This window comes from Erythrolamprus reginae, chromosome 2 (genome assembly GCF_031021105.1).
Source record: "Erythrolamprus reginae isolate rEryReg1 chromosome 2, rEryReg1.hap1, whole genome shotgun sequence".
NCBI classification, from domain to species: domain Eukaryota; kingdom Metazoa; phylum Chordata; class Lepidosauria; order Squamata; family Dipsadidae; genus Erythrolamprus; species Erythrolamprus reginae.
In genome coordinates, this window is record NC_091951.1 from 325138995 (window position 1) to 325159017 (window position 20023).

Here is a 20023-nt window from a genome sequence, read left to right on the forward strand (position 1 = left end):
AGAGGTATTTCCCTGTGTCAACTCCAGCACTCATGCGCGTGCTAGTCAGTTGATTTTCAGCATTGGGGAAGGCTGCTTGGGGAGGCTGCGGCTCCCTTTCCTCCTACTGCCGGCACCTCCCCCCCCCACCTGCGGGCTGGCAGGGGGATGGGGAGCGCGCACCCGTGGAAAAGGGTGCGCGGGGGGGTATTTTGGGGTGCACGCGCATGCACGCACGCAGCTTACGGGGAACACTGCTCTGGAAGTTTCAGGGAAGCTTCTTGAAGCCCAGTGTGAAAGGTCAAACTGGAAGTCCGTTTTTCCAAATTTCCGTTTTTCTGTTTTTTCACCATCCCAGGCTTCAGTGAGGCCTGTGCGTAAGTGTGGGTTGGGGGTGGGTGGGTTGTGTGCATGTGCAGGGGCAACACGGATGCACACACGTGTGTGTGAGAAAGTGGGCGTGGCCACGTGTACCTGTGCTAACACACACACACACACGTGAAAGAAAAAAGATTTGCCATCACTGATCTAGTCTCTTCTTAAAAACCTCCAGTAATGAAGAACCACAACTTCTGAAGGCAAGTCTTCGGAGAGGGGCGGCATACAAATCTAAGTAATAAATAAATAAATAAATAAATAAATTGTTCCACTGGTTAATTATTCTCACTCCTTAATTCCAGGTCGCTTCTTTCCTTGATTAGTTTCCATCCACTCTTTCTTGTCCTGCCCTCAGGGAAGCCAACAGGGAAGATTGCAAGTTGCTTGAGTAAAACTTTCCCGCATGGCAGCAGCCACCACTGGAATAGAAAACTGTGCCATTACAGCCATCTGGCAGTATCTGCCTGCCAACCTGACTGCAATCCACCAGGGACTTACAACTTCTTGCTAGCTTTCACACTAACATTATTTGTTGGAAGCTGTAGAAAGTCGAGAAGGTCTTCCCTTAATGACCCGCAATGCTCATTTAACAATGGCAACAGAGACTATTTGGACTGTTGTTGCTAAATGATGTCACCTGACATTGTGCTTTCACATTGTTTAGTAATGAAAATTCCAGACATAATTGTTGTTATTAACTGAGGATTATCTGCATTACCAGAGCCTTATTTGTAAATAAATTTTGCTTCCACCTTTCTGTCTTTGTTTTCTTTCTGCAATTATTGTTGGAGCAGACAAAGCCAGTTTCTGGTCACACAATGATTCAGTCTTGACAGGATTCAACTTCTGTTTTGTGTTGTTTTTGTATCCCAAGCCTTAAAGCCTCCAAGCCTGAGATCTTTTATTGCACCTATGTCTCAAGTCACTATACTGAGAGATCATAAGATGATATCTAACTATAAACTGAAAGATGGTTTAGGTTTTAGTTATGGACTGTTTGGGTGATTAAAAGCTTGGAATGGATGATACTTACCGTATATTCAAAGCCTGAATTTTGTCTCACTATTAGCAGGGAATTATTCTTAGCATACAAGGTCTTCTATCCAAAATGATTGAACATCTTGCAATTTCTAATTTGCCACCCCCCCCCCCAGAATGCTCTTTTAAAACAAACACAACTAATCAGTACCTTAGGACAGACACCATCACAATCCATTACACGGATTTGTTCTAAAACACTGAGTATGATTAAGCAAGAATATCAATATTCTTTTTAAAGTGCCCAAATGCTGATAAATAAACCAGTTGTCCATGGAGATTCTTAATCATCCAGGTCATGGTTGTCCTTAAGGTGCTTTTTCAAAAAGCAAGTGGATTGTTTTTTCTTGAAGACATTTCACTTCTCATCCAAGAAGCTTCTTCAGTTCTGAACAGAACTGAAGAAGCTACTTGGATGAGAAGCGAAACTTCTTCAAGGAAAAACAAAATTCAATTCAATTTTTTAGACTTGTATGCAGCCCTTCTCCGAAAACTCGGGGTGGCTCCAAAGTCCAGTTGCCTTTTGAAAAAGCATCTTTGAGACAAATAAAACAGTAATTTTAAGAATCTTGCAAAAGAATGACTAATAGAATAGAATGGAATGGAATAGAGTAACAGAGTTGGAAGGGATCTTGGAGGTCTTCTAGTCCAACCCCTACTTAGGCAGGAAACCCTATACCACTTCAAACAAATGGTTATCCAACATCTTTAAAACCTCTAGTGTTGGAGCATTCACAACTTCTGCAGGCAAGCTGTTCCTCTGATTAATTGTTCTGTCAGGAATTTTCTCCTTAGTTCTAAGTTGCTTCTCTCCTGGATTAGTTTCTACCCATTGCTTCTTGTTCTACCTTCAGGTGCTTTGGAGAACAGCATGATTCTCTCTTTTTTGTGGCAACCCCTGAGATATTGGAACAGTGCTATCATGCATCCCCTAGTCCTTCTTTCCATTAAACTAGACATACCCAGTTCCTGCAACCAATCTTCATGTTTTAGTTTCCAGTCTCCTAATAATCTTTGTTGCTCTTCTCTGCACTCTTTCTAGAGTCTCAATATCCTTTCTACATTGTGGCGACCAAAACTGAATGCAGTATTCCAAGTGTAGCCTTACCAAGGCACCATAAAGTGGAATTAATACTTCATATGATCTTGATTCTTTCCCTTTGTTAAGGGAAAGCCTAGAACTGTGTTGGCTTTTTTGGCAGCTGCTGCACACTGCTGGCTCATATTTAAATATTGTTTACTAGGACTCCAAGGTCTCTCTCACAGTTACTACTGTTGAGCAAGGTAACATTGAATTTCATTTGGTTAGACAGTGCCCAATGTTCAAGTGTGTCAAGATCCTTCTGTATTTTGAGCCTATCTTCTGGAGTGTTGGCTGGAGGAAACTTGAAATCAAGTAGTAAGAAACAAAGGTAGTCAATAATTTTTGAAGATTATTTCAGCAATCTCACAAAGATAAATGCTTTACAAATATTATAAGAACTTAGATAAATAGTCATGAATAAGTATTTATGCGTATTAATTCCAGCTATTCGACTACATATTTGAAATATATTTATAAGTAATGCTTCTCATACCACTTCCATTCCAGATTGCTCTACTTCAAATAATTTAACACTGATATTTCTTTCTTTTGTAACCAGATTTACAGATTCTGTTTCTGGCTGTTGATACTGTCAAGAAACTTAGCTGGTAATTTTGGATTATTCAAGATTAAATTAGACAAAGTGAAACATAAAAATTATGTAAGTAAATAAGAATCCAAGAACTTCTGATGCTGATTTTGTTGGTAAACAAAGCTAAGAAACTATTATGAAGGAATTGCAGCAATTGTTCATTATCAAGTTCTATTTCTAATAATTAATTGTGTCAATTAATTTCCTTTAGATAGGAATTTCAGTTTCTATCCCACACCCACCCTCCCTCCCTTCCTTTCTCTTAATTAATTCACTCACTCACTCACTCACTCACTCACTCACTCACTCACTCACTCACTCACTCATTCATTCGGTAAAAGACAGATCTAGTATCAGGTTTATTGTTGAGAACTAAATTTTACTGGAAGACAGCCACAATTCTTAATTATACTCCTTAAATTCAACCCATCCAGAAGACAGTCAGAAATTGCCCATTATGTGTGTGTATGCAAATGCATGAGCACATTTATATACTGTATTTATATTGGAGTGAAATATATTAGAAAACTGGAAAGAAGAAAAAAGAAAGAGACTGGCGGGAGGAGGAGGAGAGAAAGAGGGAAAATGTGAATGAATCACACAGACATTCCACAATACTGGCCAGAATAGAAAAATATTGTTAATAAATGTGGCAAAAATGCAAAACTTAACTGAACTCTTTCTTATATAAATATAAGAATTATGTTGAAATAAAACAATAGAAATAAAAATAATTTAAAGTACATAATGATTATGAATTTAAAATAAATTAAAATAATTAATAAAAATAATTTATTTGAAAATATAGTGTACATATAACCAAAGTTGCACTCTCATTTGCCAACTTATTTCACAAAGACAGCATTTTTTCTATATTTTATTTCAGTAAATTTTTGTCAGAGACAAAGAAGAAAAGATTCTCGTCAATGACACAACCTTCAATTTAAATACAAAGGTTATTATAATCCTTCCACTGCTTGTGTCCAAGGTACAGCTGTCTTCAACTATGCTTTGAACTGGTACTAGCTACAAAAATATATTTGGATGGACACAGAACAGTAAAGCAAATCTTCAGTAGCTAAAAGCGGAAAACAAGCAGAACTCTTCATAACACAAATTAAGCAACAACAATATTGTTCTTGGCTACACAAAGTACTCTTTGAGGCGTGTTATTCAGTAAAGGGATGAGTAGCAAGCAACTGATCAGCCCAATTATACAGCATTACAGCATATGCAGTCAGATTGAACTGGGCAGCTTATTTGAGATAAATCTTCAGTAAGTAATATGAGTGGCTTGGCTTGCACCACTGGAAGTAAAGCAGTAGTACAAAAGTCTGGGGCCTGTTCCATATTTAGACTGTTAGGGATCAACAAATGCAATCTGTTTGTTTCCTATCCATGTGTCTACATTTCTGTAATTCTGCTATGGCACAGCATAAGTTAATTTGTATAACAAATTGTTTCCAAGGATATTTAAAGAATAACATGACTCCAAGAATTTCATTGACATATTTGTTGTGTCCCACCCTGGGGATGGAGAGGTGGAGCCTACAATTGTTTTACAAGAGTTCTAAAATTCTCTAATAAAAGTCATATGCAAAAGCCATAATGCAGAATTCAAGAACAGAATGTTTCTGAATATATTCTGATTTTGATCCCAGAAGAAAATAAAGGACCAAATTCTAAATCATAAACGCCCATTTCACTTTACTTGTCCATTTCATTTTATAAGCTTAATTTACAACTTTTGACTACACGTATTGGTAGCGAGTTGGTACTTACTCGGTTGATGTTTTCCTTGCCTTTGACAAGGTTATCAGTTTAATTTTTTTACCAAGAAATCCACAACCATCAAACTTAAAACAGTGAACACATTTTATTACATTATCACATATCACTAAGCTCAATCTTAGTCACTAAGCTTTACTGAAGTCTACAAGAAATTGCCACACAAAAGTCATGATGAACCTTCCTTTTGGGTCTCTAAGTAAAACCAACCCAAGATAAAGACAAATATTTCATTTGGGAGTATTCATTCATCTGCGGGCTGAAGTCAAGCAGATCAAAGAAGCAAACAAGGATCAGAGAAATGCTTTCAGGATCCCTATAGAAAGAGCGACCATGGAAAATAGTCTGGCAATGCTGATCTTCACTACCACGAGTGGATGGACAAGCCATTGATTAGAAGAGAATAAAATCTGCCTTCTCCATTATATGAATAAAAGATGAACTGAACTTAAAGACACCCTCTAGGATAACGTGAACCGAGTTAGTTTAGCAAAGGTAGCCTGGACTATCTGAGAGTGGATTACACAGATGGTATAAAAGTGCTAGACTCTATTATGAAGTATTATAATATCTTTCCTTTTATCCAAAGGTCACACGTTGCTGTGATTAACTGGTCAAATCTACATCAGAATATGTTCTGATGGAAGTCCACAATTTTAGAAAATGTTTCCCCTCTTTTTTCCTTATGGAAAAGTAGAATGTTAGGGAAACTAGCATGTTAGGAATTCCACTTTCAATATTAAAGGAAGATTTATCTGACACAATAATTTACAATCATATTTATGATGCAAGCTTTTTAGTAATAATTGGACACTAATAGTATTAACAATAATCTCATAGTACCTACTACACACATATTATTTTAGCATCAAACTGAATAAAGACAGCTACTTCTGTATGTTTTCTGGTTTTAAATGGAAAAATAATGAAATACTGCCAACAAATTCAAAATTTGAGCTGGATTAAAAGACATACTGACAGGGTGACTCGGGCCAAAAGTCTGAAGAAATGGCTGAAGGAAAACCATATGTAACACACAAGGAGAAACAATAGCACTGGAACAGGGATGGGTCACTGGTTCGCATCGTGATATTTTTTGTGCATGCGTGAGCGAAGCAAGCATGGACCCATGCATCCCCTTGTGCAATTCTGCTTCAGCGCATGCTCAGTAATTATAATCAGCCTGAAACACAGCTGAGGAGCTGATCAGCTGTGCTTTGGTTGAAAAAATAAAGTTAAGTATAAACCCGGGAGTGGACGGGAGGGTCCTTTTTCAAGCCGCAGCAGAGGAAAAAACATCCAAACTGTAAAAAAAAGATGATGGCATCCTTGGACCAGCACTGACCAAACCAGATCTGTGACGCCATCATGACATCACCAGCGGGTTGCTATAGCTTTGGTCTAAACTGGGAGGAAACTACCCCTGCACTGGAACTCCTTTTGTTTCATATGTGAGGCTGTAAACCATTTTAAGCTTCACTGAGAGAGATCACTACTGAAATCTCACATTAGCAACAGAGAAACTGTATAGGAGCCACCTGTAACTCTGAAAACAATAAGATCAAATAGCTTTCACATCTTTAGGCCGTATCCCAGATCTCTAGAACTCCAATTGATGGTTTAGATGTAAATTGCTTTTAAGTAGTAGGAAATGAGAATGCTATGTAGGGTGGTACTATATTTTAGAACATTGCCATTTTAGCTTCCTAGACATATAAACAGTTCATGACTGTCCCAACAGTGCTTTTACAAAAGACAAATGGACTTTCTTGGTTTTTTCCCCTTGAAAATGTTTTGCCTCTAATCCAAGAAGATTTTTCAGTTTCTGGACTTTTGGTCTAATTTAAAAGATACATAAAATTTGATAGGAAAATAATTTTCTACTAGATATAGAATTCTATTCATTTAAGTTGAATGAAACTATCTGACAAAAAGTATCATTTGTGAAATGGAGTCAGTCCCACATTTTGATTCCTCATCTAGCAGTTATTACAAAATGTTGCCTCATTTACTAATTCTAAGAATTATTACTATACAGAAGAATATTAGTTACAGCGAGTACATAATTCAATTAAAATTATACAATTTGTTGGCTTCAACTTGAAAATAGGCGTTGATTGCTTACCTGAACGCCTCTTCTCGTACGGTGAGTGGGTACAGCAGTCACATGGGTTGCTCCTGTCCAATCCGTTGGAACTGAGCCTAGTATTAAAAAAGACTGCTGGATCCGCCCCTTCCCCAGAATTCGCGAATCCATAGACTAGGCTCAGTAGTGAAGCTCTTTAATGTTCAACTCTCATGTGTTATAAGAAAATAGAATAGAAGGTAAAGAAGACCACACATAGGGAGGGAAGTGACTGCTGTACCCACTCACCGTACGAGAAGAGGCGTTCAGGTAAGCAATCAACGCCTATTCTCCGTACTGAAGGAGTGGGTCCAGCAGTCACATGGGACATACCCAAGAGATAGGTCCCTAGGGTGGGAGTACATTGCTATCGTGAGAGATAACGGATTGGAGTACTCTTCTGCCGAAGGCAGCGTCCGCTGATGCGTACGAATCGATTTTGTAGTGCCTTATGAAGAAATTTGGCGAGGCCCAAGTGGCTGCTTTGCAGACTTCTTCCAACGGAGCCTGAGTCGCCCAAGCGGCAGATGTGGCAGCACTTCTGGTGGAATGCGCTGTAATATTCCTTGGAATGGAAAGGGGAGCTGTCTCGTAGGCCTTAGAGATGGTCCCTCTGATCCAACGACCTATTACTGTAGGAGACACTCTGGATCCCAAGGATCTGGGATGGTAGGCTATGAAGAGTGCTTCAGATCTCCGGATGGATCTTGTGCGTTGGATATAAACCTTTTAGCGCTCTAGTGAGATCCAGAGTGTGCCATCTAGTTGCCAGGGGATGCTCTCGTTGGAGGCAGAAGGAAGGTAATATGATATCCTGAGATCTGTGAAACATGGAACTAACCTTTGGTAGAAAGGTGGGGTCCAGTCGCAGAACCACTTTATCCTGGTGAAACCTGGCAAAGGTCCTGTGTGATAGAAAGGGCTGCCAACTCAGATATGCGTCGGGCGGATGTAATCGCCACCAGGAATGCTACCTAAAAGGATAGGTACCTGAGGAACGCAGAATTCAGGGGTTCGTAAGGTGCCTGAGTAAGAGAGTGGAGAACCCGTGGCAAGTCCCAGGTAGGATATCTGTGGATTTTAGAAGGCCTGAGGATGGCCACTCCTCTTAGAAATTCTTGGATTTCTGGAAAAGAGCGGAGGGCTGCCTGCGAGGCCCCGCCAAGACGGAAGAAGTGGCGGCCAGGTGTCGGCGGCTGGTGCTGAAAAACCCCCCTGCGAGCACCACTGATGGAATTTGGACCAAGTATGGTCGTAGATCCGGTTGGTAGACCCTCTTCTAGACTTCAGGATGATTTCCACTGTGTCCGGGTCATACCCTCGCAGGTCTAAGTCCCTCCGGATAATAGCCAGGCGGTGAGGTGGAACCACTCTGGGTCCGGGTGGAAGGAGGCCCCCTGTCGCAACATATCCTCCGAAACGGGGAGTCGCCAGGGGTCCTGGACGGACAGTTGTTGGAGGTCCGCGAACCAGGGCCTGCGAGGCCAGTGAGGGGCAATCAGAATTACTCGGGCCTTCTCCAGGAGGATTTTGTTGATCACGTCTGGCAGAATTGGAATTGGAGGGAAGGCATACAATAGACCTGGAGGCCAAGGGCTCCTGAGAGCATTGATAGCCTCTGCTCCCGGAGACGGGAACCTGGAGATGAAGCGAGGGAGCTGGGCATTGGCTTTGGTCGCAAATAGATCCAACACTGGATGGCCGAACCTGAGGCAGATCTGGTGGAACAGTGACTGATGGAGATTCCACTCGCCTGGATCTAAGGTCACTCGCGAGAGCCAGTCCGCTTGGACATTGAGGCTCCCCGAGATGTGGTCGGCTAGAAGCGACTGGAGAGTTTTCTCTGCCCAAAGGCCTAACTTCGGGCCTCCCTCATGAGGGCCTTGGATCTTGTGCCTCCCTGTCTGCAAATATGGCCTTTGGTGACTATATTGTCGGTGAGAATCAGCACATGTTGGTTGGAGATGTGAGAGTGGAATTGTTTTAGAGCTAGAGACACGGTTCTTAATTCTAGCCAATTGATGGGCCTGGAAGCCTCCTCCGGTGCCCATGTGCCCTGAGCTAAAAGACCCTGGGCGTGGGCTCCCCAGCCCGAGAGGCTGGCATCTGTGGTGACTACAAACTGGTCGGGGCACCGGGAGGGAGATCCCTTGTCTAGGGCTGGAGAAGTCCACCACTTGAGGGATCTGCGAACCGTCGGTGGGATGGTGATGCGACGATTCGAGTTGCTGTGGCCCGATCTCTGGAAGGGTAATGGGAGCCACTGTAGTTCCCTGGCGTGAAGACGGACCCAGGGAACAATACCAATACATGACACCATTTTACCCAAAGGGAAGATAGGGTGGCAATGGAGGTAGATTGCTGGGGCAGGATGCGAGCAATGAGATCCAAAAAGCTGCGTTTTCTCTCAGTGGAGAGGAAAACCTGGGATATCTCGGAATTAATGATAGTTCCCAGATGCAGAATGGAAGAGGATGGATCAAGGTGGCTCTTTTTAAGATTTATGGAGAACCATGATTCTGTAGAACCGACATGGTAAAACAGAGGTCTGCAGCCCCACCAGATCTGGAATTTCCATGAATTAAAATGTCATCTAAATAACATAAAATATGAATGGGAGAGGCCCGGATATGAGCTGCCAAGGATCCCAAGAGTTTAGTGAAGACTCTGGGAGCTGAGGAGAGCCCAAATGGCATAGCCCTATACTGAAAAAGCCTGCCTTGAAGGGCAAAGCGCAGAAATTCCTATGGACCTTGGCAATGGGAATATGGAGGTAGGCCTCCGTGAGATCCAGAGACCCCATAAAGTCTCCCTGATGTAGAGCTGCTAAAATGGAAGATAAGGAATGCATTTTGAATTTCCTATATTTTATGAACCGGTTCAAATTCTTTAGATCTAAGGTGGCTCTCCAGCCTCCAGAGGTCTTAGGGACCATGAAGAGGATGGAATAGAAGCCTAAACCTCTCTGGAGAGAGGGGACCGGTTGAAAGCTCTAATAGTCAACAATGAGAAATAGCCTCCTCCATTCGGATACGAGATGGAGTGGAACTGGGAGAAGGACAAGAAATAAAACGGTTAGGGGAAGGTGAAATGAACTCTAACCTTAGGCCCCTTTCCACAGTGTCAATGACCCAGGGGTCCTTACAAGAACGGTGCCAGTCGGAAGAGAACCAGGCTAGGCGACCGCCTATGGGAAAGGAGGAAAACTTACCATCTGGCTCTTTGGAAGCCCTGGTAGAAGAGGATCCTCTCTGATAATGGGAACCTCCGCCCCTGGTGGTTCTAGATTGGGATCGAAACCGAGGGAAATACTGACCTGGATTCCTTTGAAATGCGGAGCCCTGATCCTGTTGACGCCCTGTGCGCCGAAAGGGCTGCGGTTTAGGGGCCTTCTTGGTGGTAGGTCCGAAGACCTTTTTCTTGTCTGTGGTCTCCGTAAGGAGAGGGTCCAGAAGGTCTCCGAAGAGGAGGTTACCTTTCAGCGGACCCATGGCTAACTGCCACTTCTGTCTTACTCCCGCCTGCCAAGGGCGGAGCCATAGAAGTCTTCTGGCCGTTGTGGAGGCTGCTACTGACCTGGCTGCAAATCTGGAAGATTGGAGGGAAGCATCTGCTACATATCGGGGAGCTGCGAAGATATTGTTGAAATCCTGTTGGCCCCGTAAGTCATCTGGCGGCAGGTGTGGTTGGAGCTGACGAAGCCACAAGAGCACAGCTCTGGAAAAGAAGGATGCCGCTGCAGCACTCTTAATGGCCCATGAGTCTGCAAGGAGACTCCTTTTGAGCATTTGCTCAAGTCGTTTGTCCTCTGGCCGGAGGACCTCCTTTGCTTCGCCCGGTATGGCAGAAGTCGAGTGGAGTGTCTTCACTGGTTCATCTGGTTTGGGACATGTTAGGAGTTCCTCATAGGAGGAGAAGAGCTTGTAGAGTTTCTTGTCCTTGGGAGTGGGAGTAAGGCCAACGGTTGGGTGGTCCCACTGTTTAAGCAAAGCGTCCTTAAACAACTTGGGCATAGGTATTACCTCATTGTCTTCCTGTTCTTCCATGAAATAAGGAAGATTTTCCTCCGGAGGGTCTGAGGAAGAAGTAGCCTGTTTTTCTTGCCCGGCTAGCCCCGTGGATACTCTAGCTTTAAACAGGAGAGATTTGAAAAGCTGCGAAGGAAAGATAGCAGCTGGGGCTGGAATCTTGATCTGAGATTCCTCATCTTCCGACAGACGCTGAAATGGGTCATCATCCTCTTCTGCGTCCCCATCCTCATCCTCTTCCTGAGAGGAGTCAGAGACCTCCATGGCTGGGGCTCTGTAGGAAGGAGAAGAACTCACGGGACGGGAGGAGCGAGGTGGGGGATGAGACAGAGAAGGCACATTGAAAGATGAGAGTTTAGCGTCAATGGTGTTAGTTAGAATAGTCAAGATAGACTGAAACTCCGGAGGCAAGGAAGAAATATCAGCCGGAAAAGCCGGAGGATCCCTGAGGGCCTGAGCAGGTTCTGGCTGGGAGGAATCCTCGGTAATATCTGGCTCCTCTGGACCTAAACCCCATAGGTTAGGTTGGGGTGGATTTAGGTTTGGCTCATCCAGGGATAGCACAGGAACCCCAGAAAGAGGCAGGTTAGAGGCCTCCGGGGGGGTTGGATTGATATGTACTTGGGCCTGCACCTTAAAAAGTTTGGCTGATTTATCATGTATTTTTTGTAGGGCTGGGTCCCTTCTCTTCTCAGCCCTGGTGGGCTTGGCTAAGGAATGGGTGCCTGAGGAAGAGGAGGAAGAGGCCTGGGGAACTTCAGTAGAATTACCAGTAGGCCTAACCTCTTTGGGACCTTTAGTTGTGCCTCTCTTGGGAAAAGTAGCCATAGTCTGACAATTAACAGAAGACAAGGCTGAGCCAATAACTGAATTATAAGGAGAAGATTTCAAGGACTTCCCAAGAGGAATGGATCCTGCTTCGAGGCCTCGAAGCTGCTGAAACGTGAGGACAATCTGGGCAAACCCAGAGTTCGTGCCCCCAAATCCAGCGGGGCCAGCCTCCCTAAACTTTGTAATTAAGTAAACCAAGGCACTCTGGTTGGAGGCTTAGCCGGTGGAGAATTTAGCCTGGGACCCCCAAGGCCCGCTCCCGGATCCACGCGGTGGACTGAGGCCTACGCGGCTGGCAGAAGGCCAACACGAGAGGCCTAGATTTTTAAAAAAGGGCGCGAAGGCCTTCGCGCCGAAAAGATCGCTGCTGAGAATTTCTTAAGGGAAAAGCGATCGACTAAGTCCAGGAGACTAGAAGGCGTCTCACTCCGCAGGAGGTATTTTATAAGCCCTTAAATATTTATATACAATAAATAATCAATATTTCAATGGATAAATACTTGCACTAGGACCTCCAGGCCAAGGGATTAGAAGAATCCACAAGCGGCCGCAGGAATCGTAACCGGCAAAACCGCCGGGGGAAAACGAAACCGCAACTTCTCCCAAGGAAATAAAGCCAAGCCGCGTTCTTTTCTTTTTTTCTTTTAAACGGCTGGCGCAATTAGTGCAAGTAATTAAATAAAGACAATAAATCTTACTACTTTTTGAAGGAAAGATCGAAGGGAAGGTGTTAGAATGTTGAACGAGCATTCACAATACAACCGCAGGATATGCGAACTGAGCGAATTCTGGGGAAGGGGCGGATCCAGCAGTCTTTTTTAATACTAGGCTCAGTTCCAACGGATTGGACAGGAGCAACCCATGTGACTGCTGGACCCACTCCTTCAGTACGGAGAAGTTGAGACTGCAACTGCTAAAATGTTGGATAAAAAAAAACAAAATGCAACTGAAGTATACATTATTAAAGAGAAATGTCATGTATTCAATTAAACTGTTAGCTCTTTTTTATTTCATGCCCAAAAAATGAATTGTGAAAATTTCTTTATATCATAACAGCGATAAATTCAAACAATGAAACAAACTTCCCTTAATGTTATTTATTTTCCTGACTTTCTTGCATCCCAATCCAACCATCCTAATAAGATGAAAAACATAAGAACACTTCCTTCTGCTTTAAACTTTAAATGTATGGAATGTCAGTTGCAAATCGTCACAGACAATAAAAATAGATCCAATATTCAACATGCATTGTGCCAAAATTGTAGTCTATAGTGACAAAATTATCCCTACTTAAAGCTCTGTTATTATTGTAAGTTTTTAAAAATCATTTTATAAAAAAGTAATTTTATACAGATCTAAGTGTGTTTTGTTTTTGCTGTGCTAGAGATTTGTTACTATTTTTCACCAGCAAAAATAAAACACAATAATAATAATTATTATAATAATAATTTATTAGATTTGTATGCCGCCCCTCTCCGAAGACTCAATGTCAATGGAGATTATTATGTAAACCATGATGATATTTCATGGTTCCTTGAAGGCTTTTTTTAAAAAAACCATCCAATTAATGAATTATATAAGCATAAATATTACAGCATCACTGTTTTGGTAATAAGCCACACATTGTAATATATTGGAACTTAAAAATTATGAACTGGTAATGATTAGCAAAAGAATGCTATACAGTTGTTCCCAATTGTGATCCTTCAGGCACATTTTGGACAGAATATATGAGCAGATTTTACAATCAATTTATAAGATGCATTTTTATTACATTTCTTTAAAAAGGGTAAATCTAACAATTACTTTTAATAAGTGTTATTTAACCACGTATGACTTCAAAATTTTACTCAGAAAAGTATTTCAAAATGGCACATTGCATATTAAAACATTGCTTCATAAACATAATGCAAGTATAGTGTGATACTTGACTGCTTTCAAACTCATCAAATTTGGTACTTGACACATTTTGACATGAACATTTTGTCTCGATACTCATTTGTTTGATACTTGACAAGCAAGGTACTACTTGTCAGTTGTTTCATGACTAGTACATTATTCCTTATGGGAAAAAATGGTTTGGTAGTTGTCTTTTTTGGTACTTGCTGTGCTTCCCAGAACCAATTAATGACAAGTCCCGAGGTACTATTGTACTTTATGTATTATAAGTACAATGGTACCTTGGCACTTGTCATTTTCAATTTCAAATTTCAAAATACATGATTAAATATGTGGAGTCTGCATATTAAGCCTCCATATATCCTTATGACATTTTTTAACGTGAATGCCTTTTGATAAGTTATTTTTGTTGAAGAACTTTAATAACTGGCAATTGTACTTACACGAATTCTCAACTACAGTATACAATTCTTAGTACCTGATACACAGAAATATCTTGAAGGGAGTATGTACATAAGAAAAGCCTTACCAATTTTTGATCAACTGTGATAAGTTGTGTATCTTGGGTTTGGTCCTGTGCCAGCTGCCATGTGGAAGTCTTCAAAGGCCTGCAATACAAGATTTAAAGTGAAAAATGTATTTGTCAATGAAAAAATGGAGACAGACCAATATAATAATAATTTCCAAAGCAACAATGCACAGTTCAGCTGGACTCTGAATTGCAGCTTGGAATGGGCTTGTATTGACAGTCTTGAATTGGATTGTCTCTGGGACCATGAATCCTGTAACATACTCTGGGTACAAGATATGCCAAGAACAATGTTTCTCAATCTTTTTCCACCTGTGAACCCCTTCCATCCTTGTTTTTCTCCTGTGTCCAGGACCTACCGCACCAGAAACCAGAAGAGAAGCTGGTGATGGAGTACGGGCCCACAGAGAGGGTTCTGCATGCCACAGGTTCACCATCATGGCTCTAGGCTTCCAAGGTGGCCTTATCTTCCAGCAGACATGGTTGGTAAATCCACAGTAACTGAATTTAAACATGCCTGGGATAAACATATATCCATCCTAAGATAAAATACAGGAAATAGTATAAGGGCAAACTGGATGAGGTCTTTTTCTGCCGTCAATCTTCTATGTTTCTATATGACTCGCAATGGAGGATTGCTAGCCTAAAGCAATAATAAAACAATATAAAGAATAAATCCTGCTGGGCACAGATAAATGTCTAAATTAGGAATTATTTTCGGTAATAAAAGTAGTGAAATGGGCTTACTTTCTCTGTTCTTATGAACCTGAAGGTCGTGGTCCCTTTTAGGTACAAGGGAGGCTATGGAGTCCTTACTGCATCATTCTGTAGACTAATCTGTTAGCTAAAATTACTCAGATTCCCTCTGAGTTGAACTCTGGCTGGTTCTATAGTGGTGATTGATGTATGATTTTGTTCCATTATCTGGGACAGGTTCCTGCTTGTTATTCCTGAATAAATAGAGAGTCCTTGACATTATGATCTCTACCACCTGAGTTCTGGATTTATGTCTCTCCTGGTCAAGACCTCCTAAATAGCGTCATGCAGTTGGTTCCAAATGGCGGTTAATACCTCTTTGGGACAAAGGTTAGCTCCACTTGTCTTGAAGTAGGCAGTTGTCCACTCCTCCTTAAGAAACCAACTGTATTTGATAACTGTCACTCTCTTAAGAAATTCCTTTTAATAAAACTGTTTAGAGGTGCTAGATCAGTGATGGCTAACCTTTATGTCGTCACATGCCCATAATGCAATGAGCATGCCACTCCATTCATGCATGACCCCCATGCTCCCTACCCCTGTGCATGAACGCATGACTTCCAGCCCCTCACCCACTCATCTCCCACATGCCTCCCCATGCATGCACAGCAGAGACCTGAAAATGAGTTGGCACGTGGGAGGCACGCTTGCATGTGTGGTAGAGCTGAGCTAGGGTAATGGCTTGCGTGCCATCAGAGAGGGTGCTGTGTGCCACCTCTGGCATGTGTGCCATAGGTTCACCATCACAGTGCTAGACGTTCAGTTCATCAGATCCTGGAGAAAGCAGTTATGCAGAATCTTCAGCCAAGTTTTAGAGTGGGTAATAGAACCATAACAGCACTGGTCACATTTGCAGATGACTGTTTATAGCAATTCTCAATCAACCAGGTCATGGTTGTCCCAAAGGTGCTTTTCAAAAGACAAATGGTCTTTCTCCAGATTTTCCTTGAAAATGTTTCATTTCTCATCCAAGACACACACACCAGTTGCCTTTATAGTCCAGAAAACTAGGGAGGGTACCTTTTGAAATGTTTGCCATGCCCACATACCTCCTGTAGGCTCCACCACCTGTTCCCCAATGTCACTGCCCTGTATTATTACAACTCCCTCTCCATCCTAATTTAAAATCTACCAGTAGGCAAAGTCATTCATTGGCACAGAAAAAGATATCAAATTTATCAGATATTCAATTATAGATGTTTAAACCAAGGACTCTGTTGAGATGTTTATGCAGTGTCTGCAGGCTTTCAGGACCTAAAAAGGGATAAGCAGACCATGCTTATCCCTTTTTAGTAGGTGAGACTAGTCTTCCGATCCCTGAAATGTGATTTTTCATTACAACATTTAATAGGTGCACACGGAATTGGATTTGGAAGTCCTCCTTTTACAACCAAAGTTGGGGAAGGGGAGGTTGCACAAGAAAGCAATTCATTTTGTGTGCAAATTGCCCAGTTCATGGACTGGGAGGTTCTGCCCACAATTAATCATACACCAGGGACTTTCCAATTGGATTGCTCTTATGAATTCTACATGGAGCTGTCCTTTACAAATACACACAGGTGTTCTGGTAAATTATATGCATGATTGATTTTATTTATTTATTCATTCATTCATTCATTCATTCATTCATTTGATTTGATTTGATTTGTATGCCGCCCCTCTCCATAGACTCGGGGCGGCTAACAACAACAATAAAAACAGCATATAACAAATCTAATATTTAAAATAACTAAAAAAAAACTTATTAAAAACCAAACAAGCACACACACAAACATACCATGTATAAATTGTATAGGCCTAGGGGGAAAGGATATCTCAGTGATTCAGGGTGTTCTCAGACATTGGCAGCATGGCAGTATGTTGGTTGCTGTTATTTATTTAGAATTGTTGTCAACTGCCTACAGTCACTCATTCATATAAGTGTTTCAAATTTAATTAATTAACTAAAACTAGACTATAGATTAAATGGCTTACTCATGTGAGATTGTCCCTTTCCACTGCAAAGGAAATCTCGCCCAATTGAGAGCAATAAAAAACCCATAAATTGATTTTATAATCCAGCTGATATCCAATCAAAGCTAGTACTATAAGAATCAATTGGCGATTAGTTACATTCTGTGAGGCTCTGTATGGTAATAAAACTCCCTCATCAAATTGGATTCCTAGTGAGTTACATGGAGACATCAATGCCATTTTATAGGTAAAGATAGGGAAGTAATTTGCCTTTTTATGGGGATTTTTAAAAAACCCAATTACCAGTCTAGTCTACAACCTTCAGGTTACCTGAGAAAACATCCTCCAAGTAATAATCAGGATTGCCCTGCATAGCTTTTTTTACCTATATGTATGTAAAAAGTGCAAGACATTCCTTGGAAGCATGTATCCAATGTACCTTTTCACTCTGGACTGCTTACATTTTACTGAACATCCAAGTTTTCATCATTATTCCTGACCAAAACACTATTATTTCATGGTGACATGAAAAAAAAGCTGCCATCTAATTCTTGATGTTGCTAGTTTTAACCATAATTTAGTTTTCCTAACAGTATGTTAGGAAATGCAATGCACACTGTTGAGAATCATGATTACACAAGATGGACAGTCTTATAAAACTTTTAAATAAATAAACACATTAAAAATTGCTTTAATGTATCTGAATAATAAGCAGATTATATTTTCCAGTAATTACTGCTTGGAATCTTGCTCACTGCAATTCTGAAAAAATTGTGACAGTTCAGCTGAAATTGATGAAAAATGACTAAAATTATTAAGTCAATTGTTTAGTAAAACCTCAAAAATTATTTCAGAGAAGACCATAATATGAACCATATAAATGCATTGTATCACAGAACATGAATCATATTTTCAGATTTCAATTAGCACTGTTGAAGTCAAGTATATGAAAGCTAAAAAGGAGCCATTTTAAAACAGAAGAAAAGAGTTTCTTGATAGTTCTTATTTTAATGGCAAAATGTATTTTCTGTGGATCTCTCCAAAAGTCCTATCAAACACATAGACACATACTACTAGCACTTAAAATTAACCCTGGTTCAAATCTCAAACAACAGATTTTCAGTGCCAAATTACACTTACTGAAATTGCAGAACTGTTTTTAAAACCTATCCCATCTAGAAACAATTGCAATAGTTTAATCTAGAAGTTTCCAAAGCACGAACAATTGACACCAACATTTTTTCTAGCCATACAAATAAAAACCTATATCATCATCACCTACAGAACACCAAAAAGAACACAAAAACCACAAAAATACTGAAATAGAAAGCATCTATACCAGAAGAGGTTTTTTTAAAATACTGTACTGAATATTTTCAAAAAAACATGAATAACTACTCTGAAAGTCAATTTTGGGTATATCTCTTGAGTTTCATTCTATCTACATTATTTTTTATTTCATAGTAAGGCATTATCAACTGCTCTATTCATATATCTCAACCCTTACCAATTAGTATTCAGATTCTGATTTTGGGACAGAAATGGCACTGGTCGTACTTTTGGATGATCTCTGGCAGGAGTGGGATGGGAGTAGTGCATCTATCCTTGCTCTACTTGACCTCTTGGTGGCTTTTGATGCCATCAACCAGGGTATTCTCCTGAGGCAGCTGGGGGGGTGGGAGTAGGAGGCTTTGTGCTATCCTGGTTCACTTCCTTCTTCTGTGGCTGCTCTTAGTCAGTGTTGATAGGAGGGGAGAGATTCAGCCCTCACCCACTGCTTTAGGGCTCGGTACTCTCTCCACACCTGTTCCACACATGAAGCCGATGGGTGAGATCATCTATCACCGTGGATTGAGGTATCGCCAATATGCTGGTGATACTCAGTTGTATGTCTCAGCCTGGGGTGACTTAAGTGATGCCATGTCCTCCTTCTTGCAGTGCCTAGAGACTGTTAGGGGCTGGATGGAGAGCAAACAGGTTGAAACTAAACCCTTGCAAGACTGAGTGGCTCTGGGTTTGGGGTTCGTTGGCTCAGGGTGAATTGCGACCTTTGGTCTTGGATAGGGTTGCATTACCCCAAGCAGATCCTGTGCATAATCTAAGGGTTTTCCTAAACTCATGACTCCTGCTTGAAGAGCAGTGGCGGTAGTGGCCATGAGGGCCTTTGCGCAACTGCGGGTTGGGCGCCAGTTATGACCTTTCCTGGACCAACAGTCCCTACTCACAGTCACTCATGTTCTAGGCATTTCTCATCTTGACAATTGCAACACACTCTGCATAGGGCTGAAGAACATCCAGAAGCTCCAGTTGTTGCAAAATACAGTGGAATTTTGTGCAGACCCCGGTGTGCCTATGTATCACTTCTCCTGTGGGAGTTACATTGGTTGCTGATTTGCTTGCAGGTGCAACTGAAGGTGCTGGTTGTCACCTTTAAAGCCCTTCATGGCTTGGGACCAGGTTATCTCTTGCAGGTCACATCTACCCATCAGAGTGTAAAGGCAAGGAATGTTGCAAGGTAGATATACCTGGTGGGACCCAAAAGAAGGCTCTTCTTTGCGGTGGCTCCCTCTTTCTGGAACATCATTCCCCCAGAGATTAGAATGTAATAGTATTGTAGAGGGTGCTGAACATCTGGTTCTGCCAGTAGGCCTGGGGAATCCAGAGCAGGATTGAGCCCATTAAATGGCTCGTGCGATCTGCTCTCACCAGGGTGTAGGGGTAGGAGGTGGGGGGTGACTTTGTTATATTGTACTGTATTAATTTATTTGATTCTTTTTGTTAATTTTATTCTAAATGTGGTTTTATATTCTGTAAGCCACTTTGAGTCGCCATGGGCAAGTAGACAGCAATATAAATTCAATAAATAAATAAGAAAGCACACTATTAAAAGACATTCAACTGGATATTACAAACAACCAAATTTAAAATGCAAGCCTTTCAATAAGCCTTTCATTAAAGAGATTTTTGTTTAATTCTTCCCTGGTACCAGATTTCTAAATAATTCATCATCAATAGTCTTTATGAATATAGTTACTTATGAAAA

The 20023-nt window shown here is 41.3% G+C and overlaps 1 protein-coding gene across 1 annotated transcript in view; it reads right to left on the reverse strand.

Moving 5' to 3' along the window:
• The window catches only part of NDUFS4 (NADH:ubiquinone oxidoreductase subunit S4), a 57558-nt gene that overhangs the window by 30389 nt on the left and 7146 nt on the right, over positions 1 to 20023 (reverse strand). The window contains exon 2 of the mRNA XM_070743354.1: positions 14272 to 14350. Coding sequence (XP_070599455.1) covers positions 14272 to 14350 — 79 coding nt within the window. The remainder of the gene's footprint in view (positions 1 to 14271; positions 14351 to 20023) is intronic.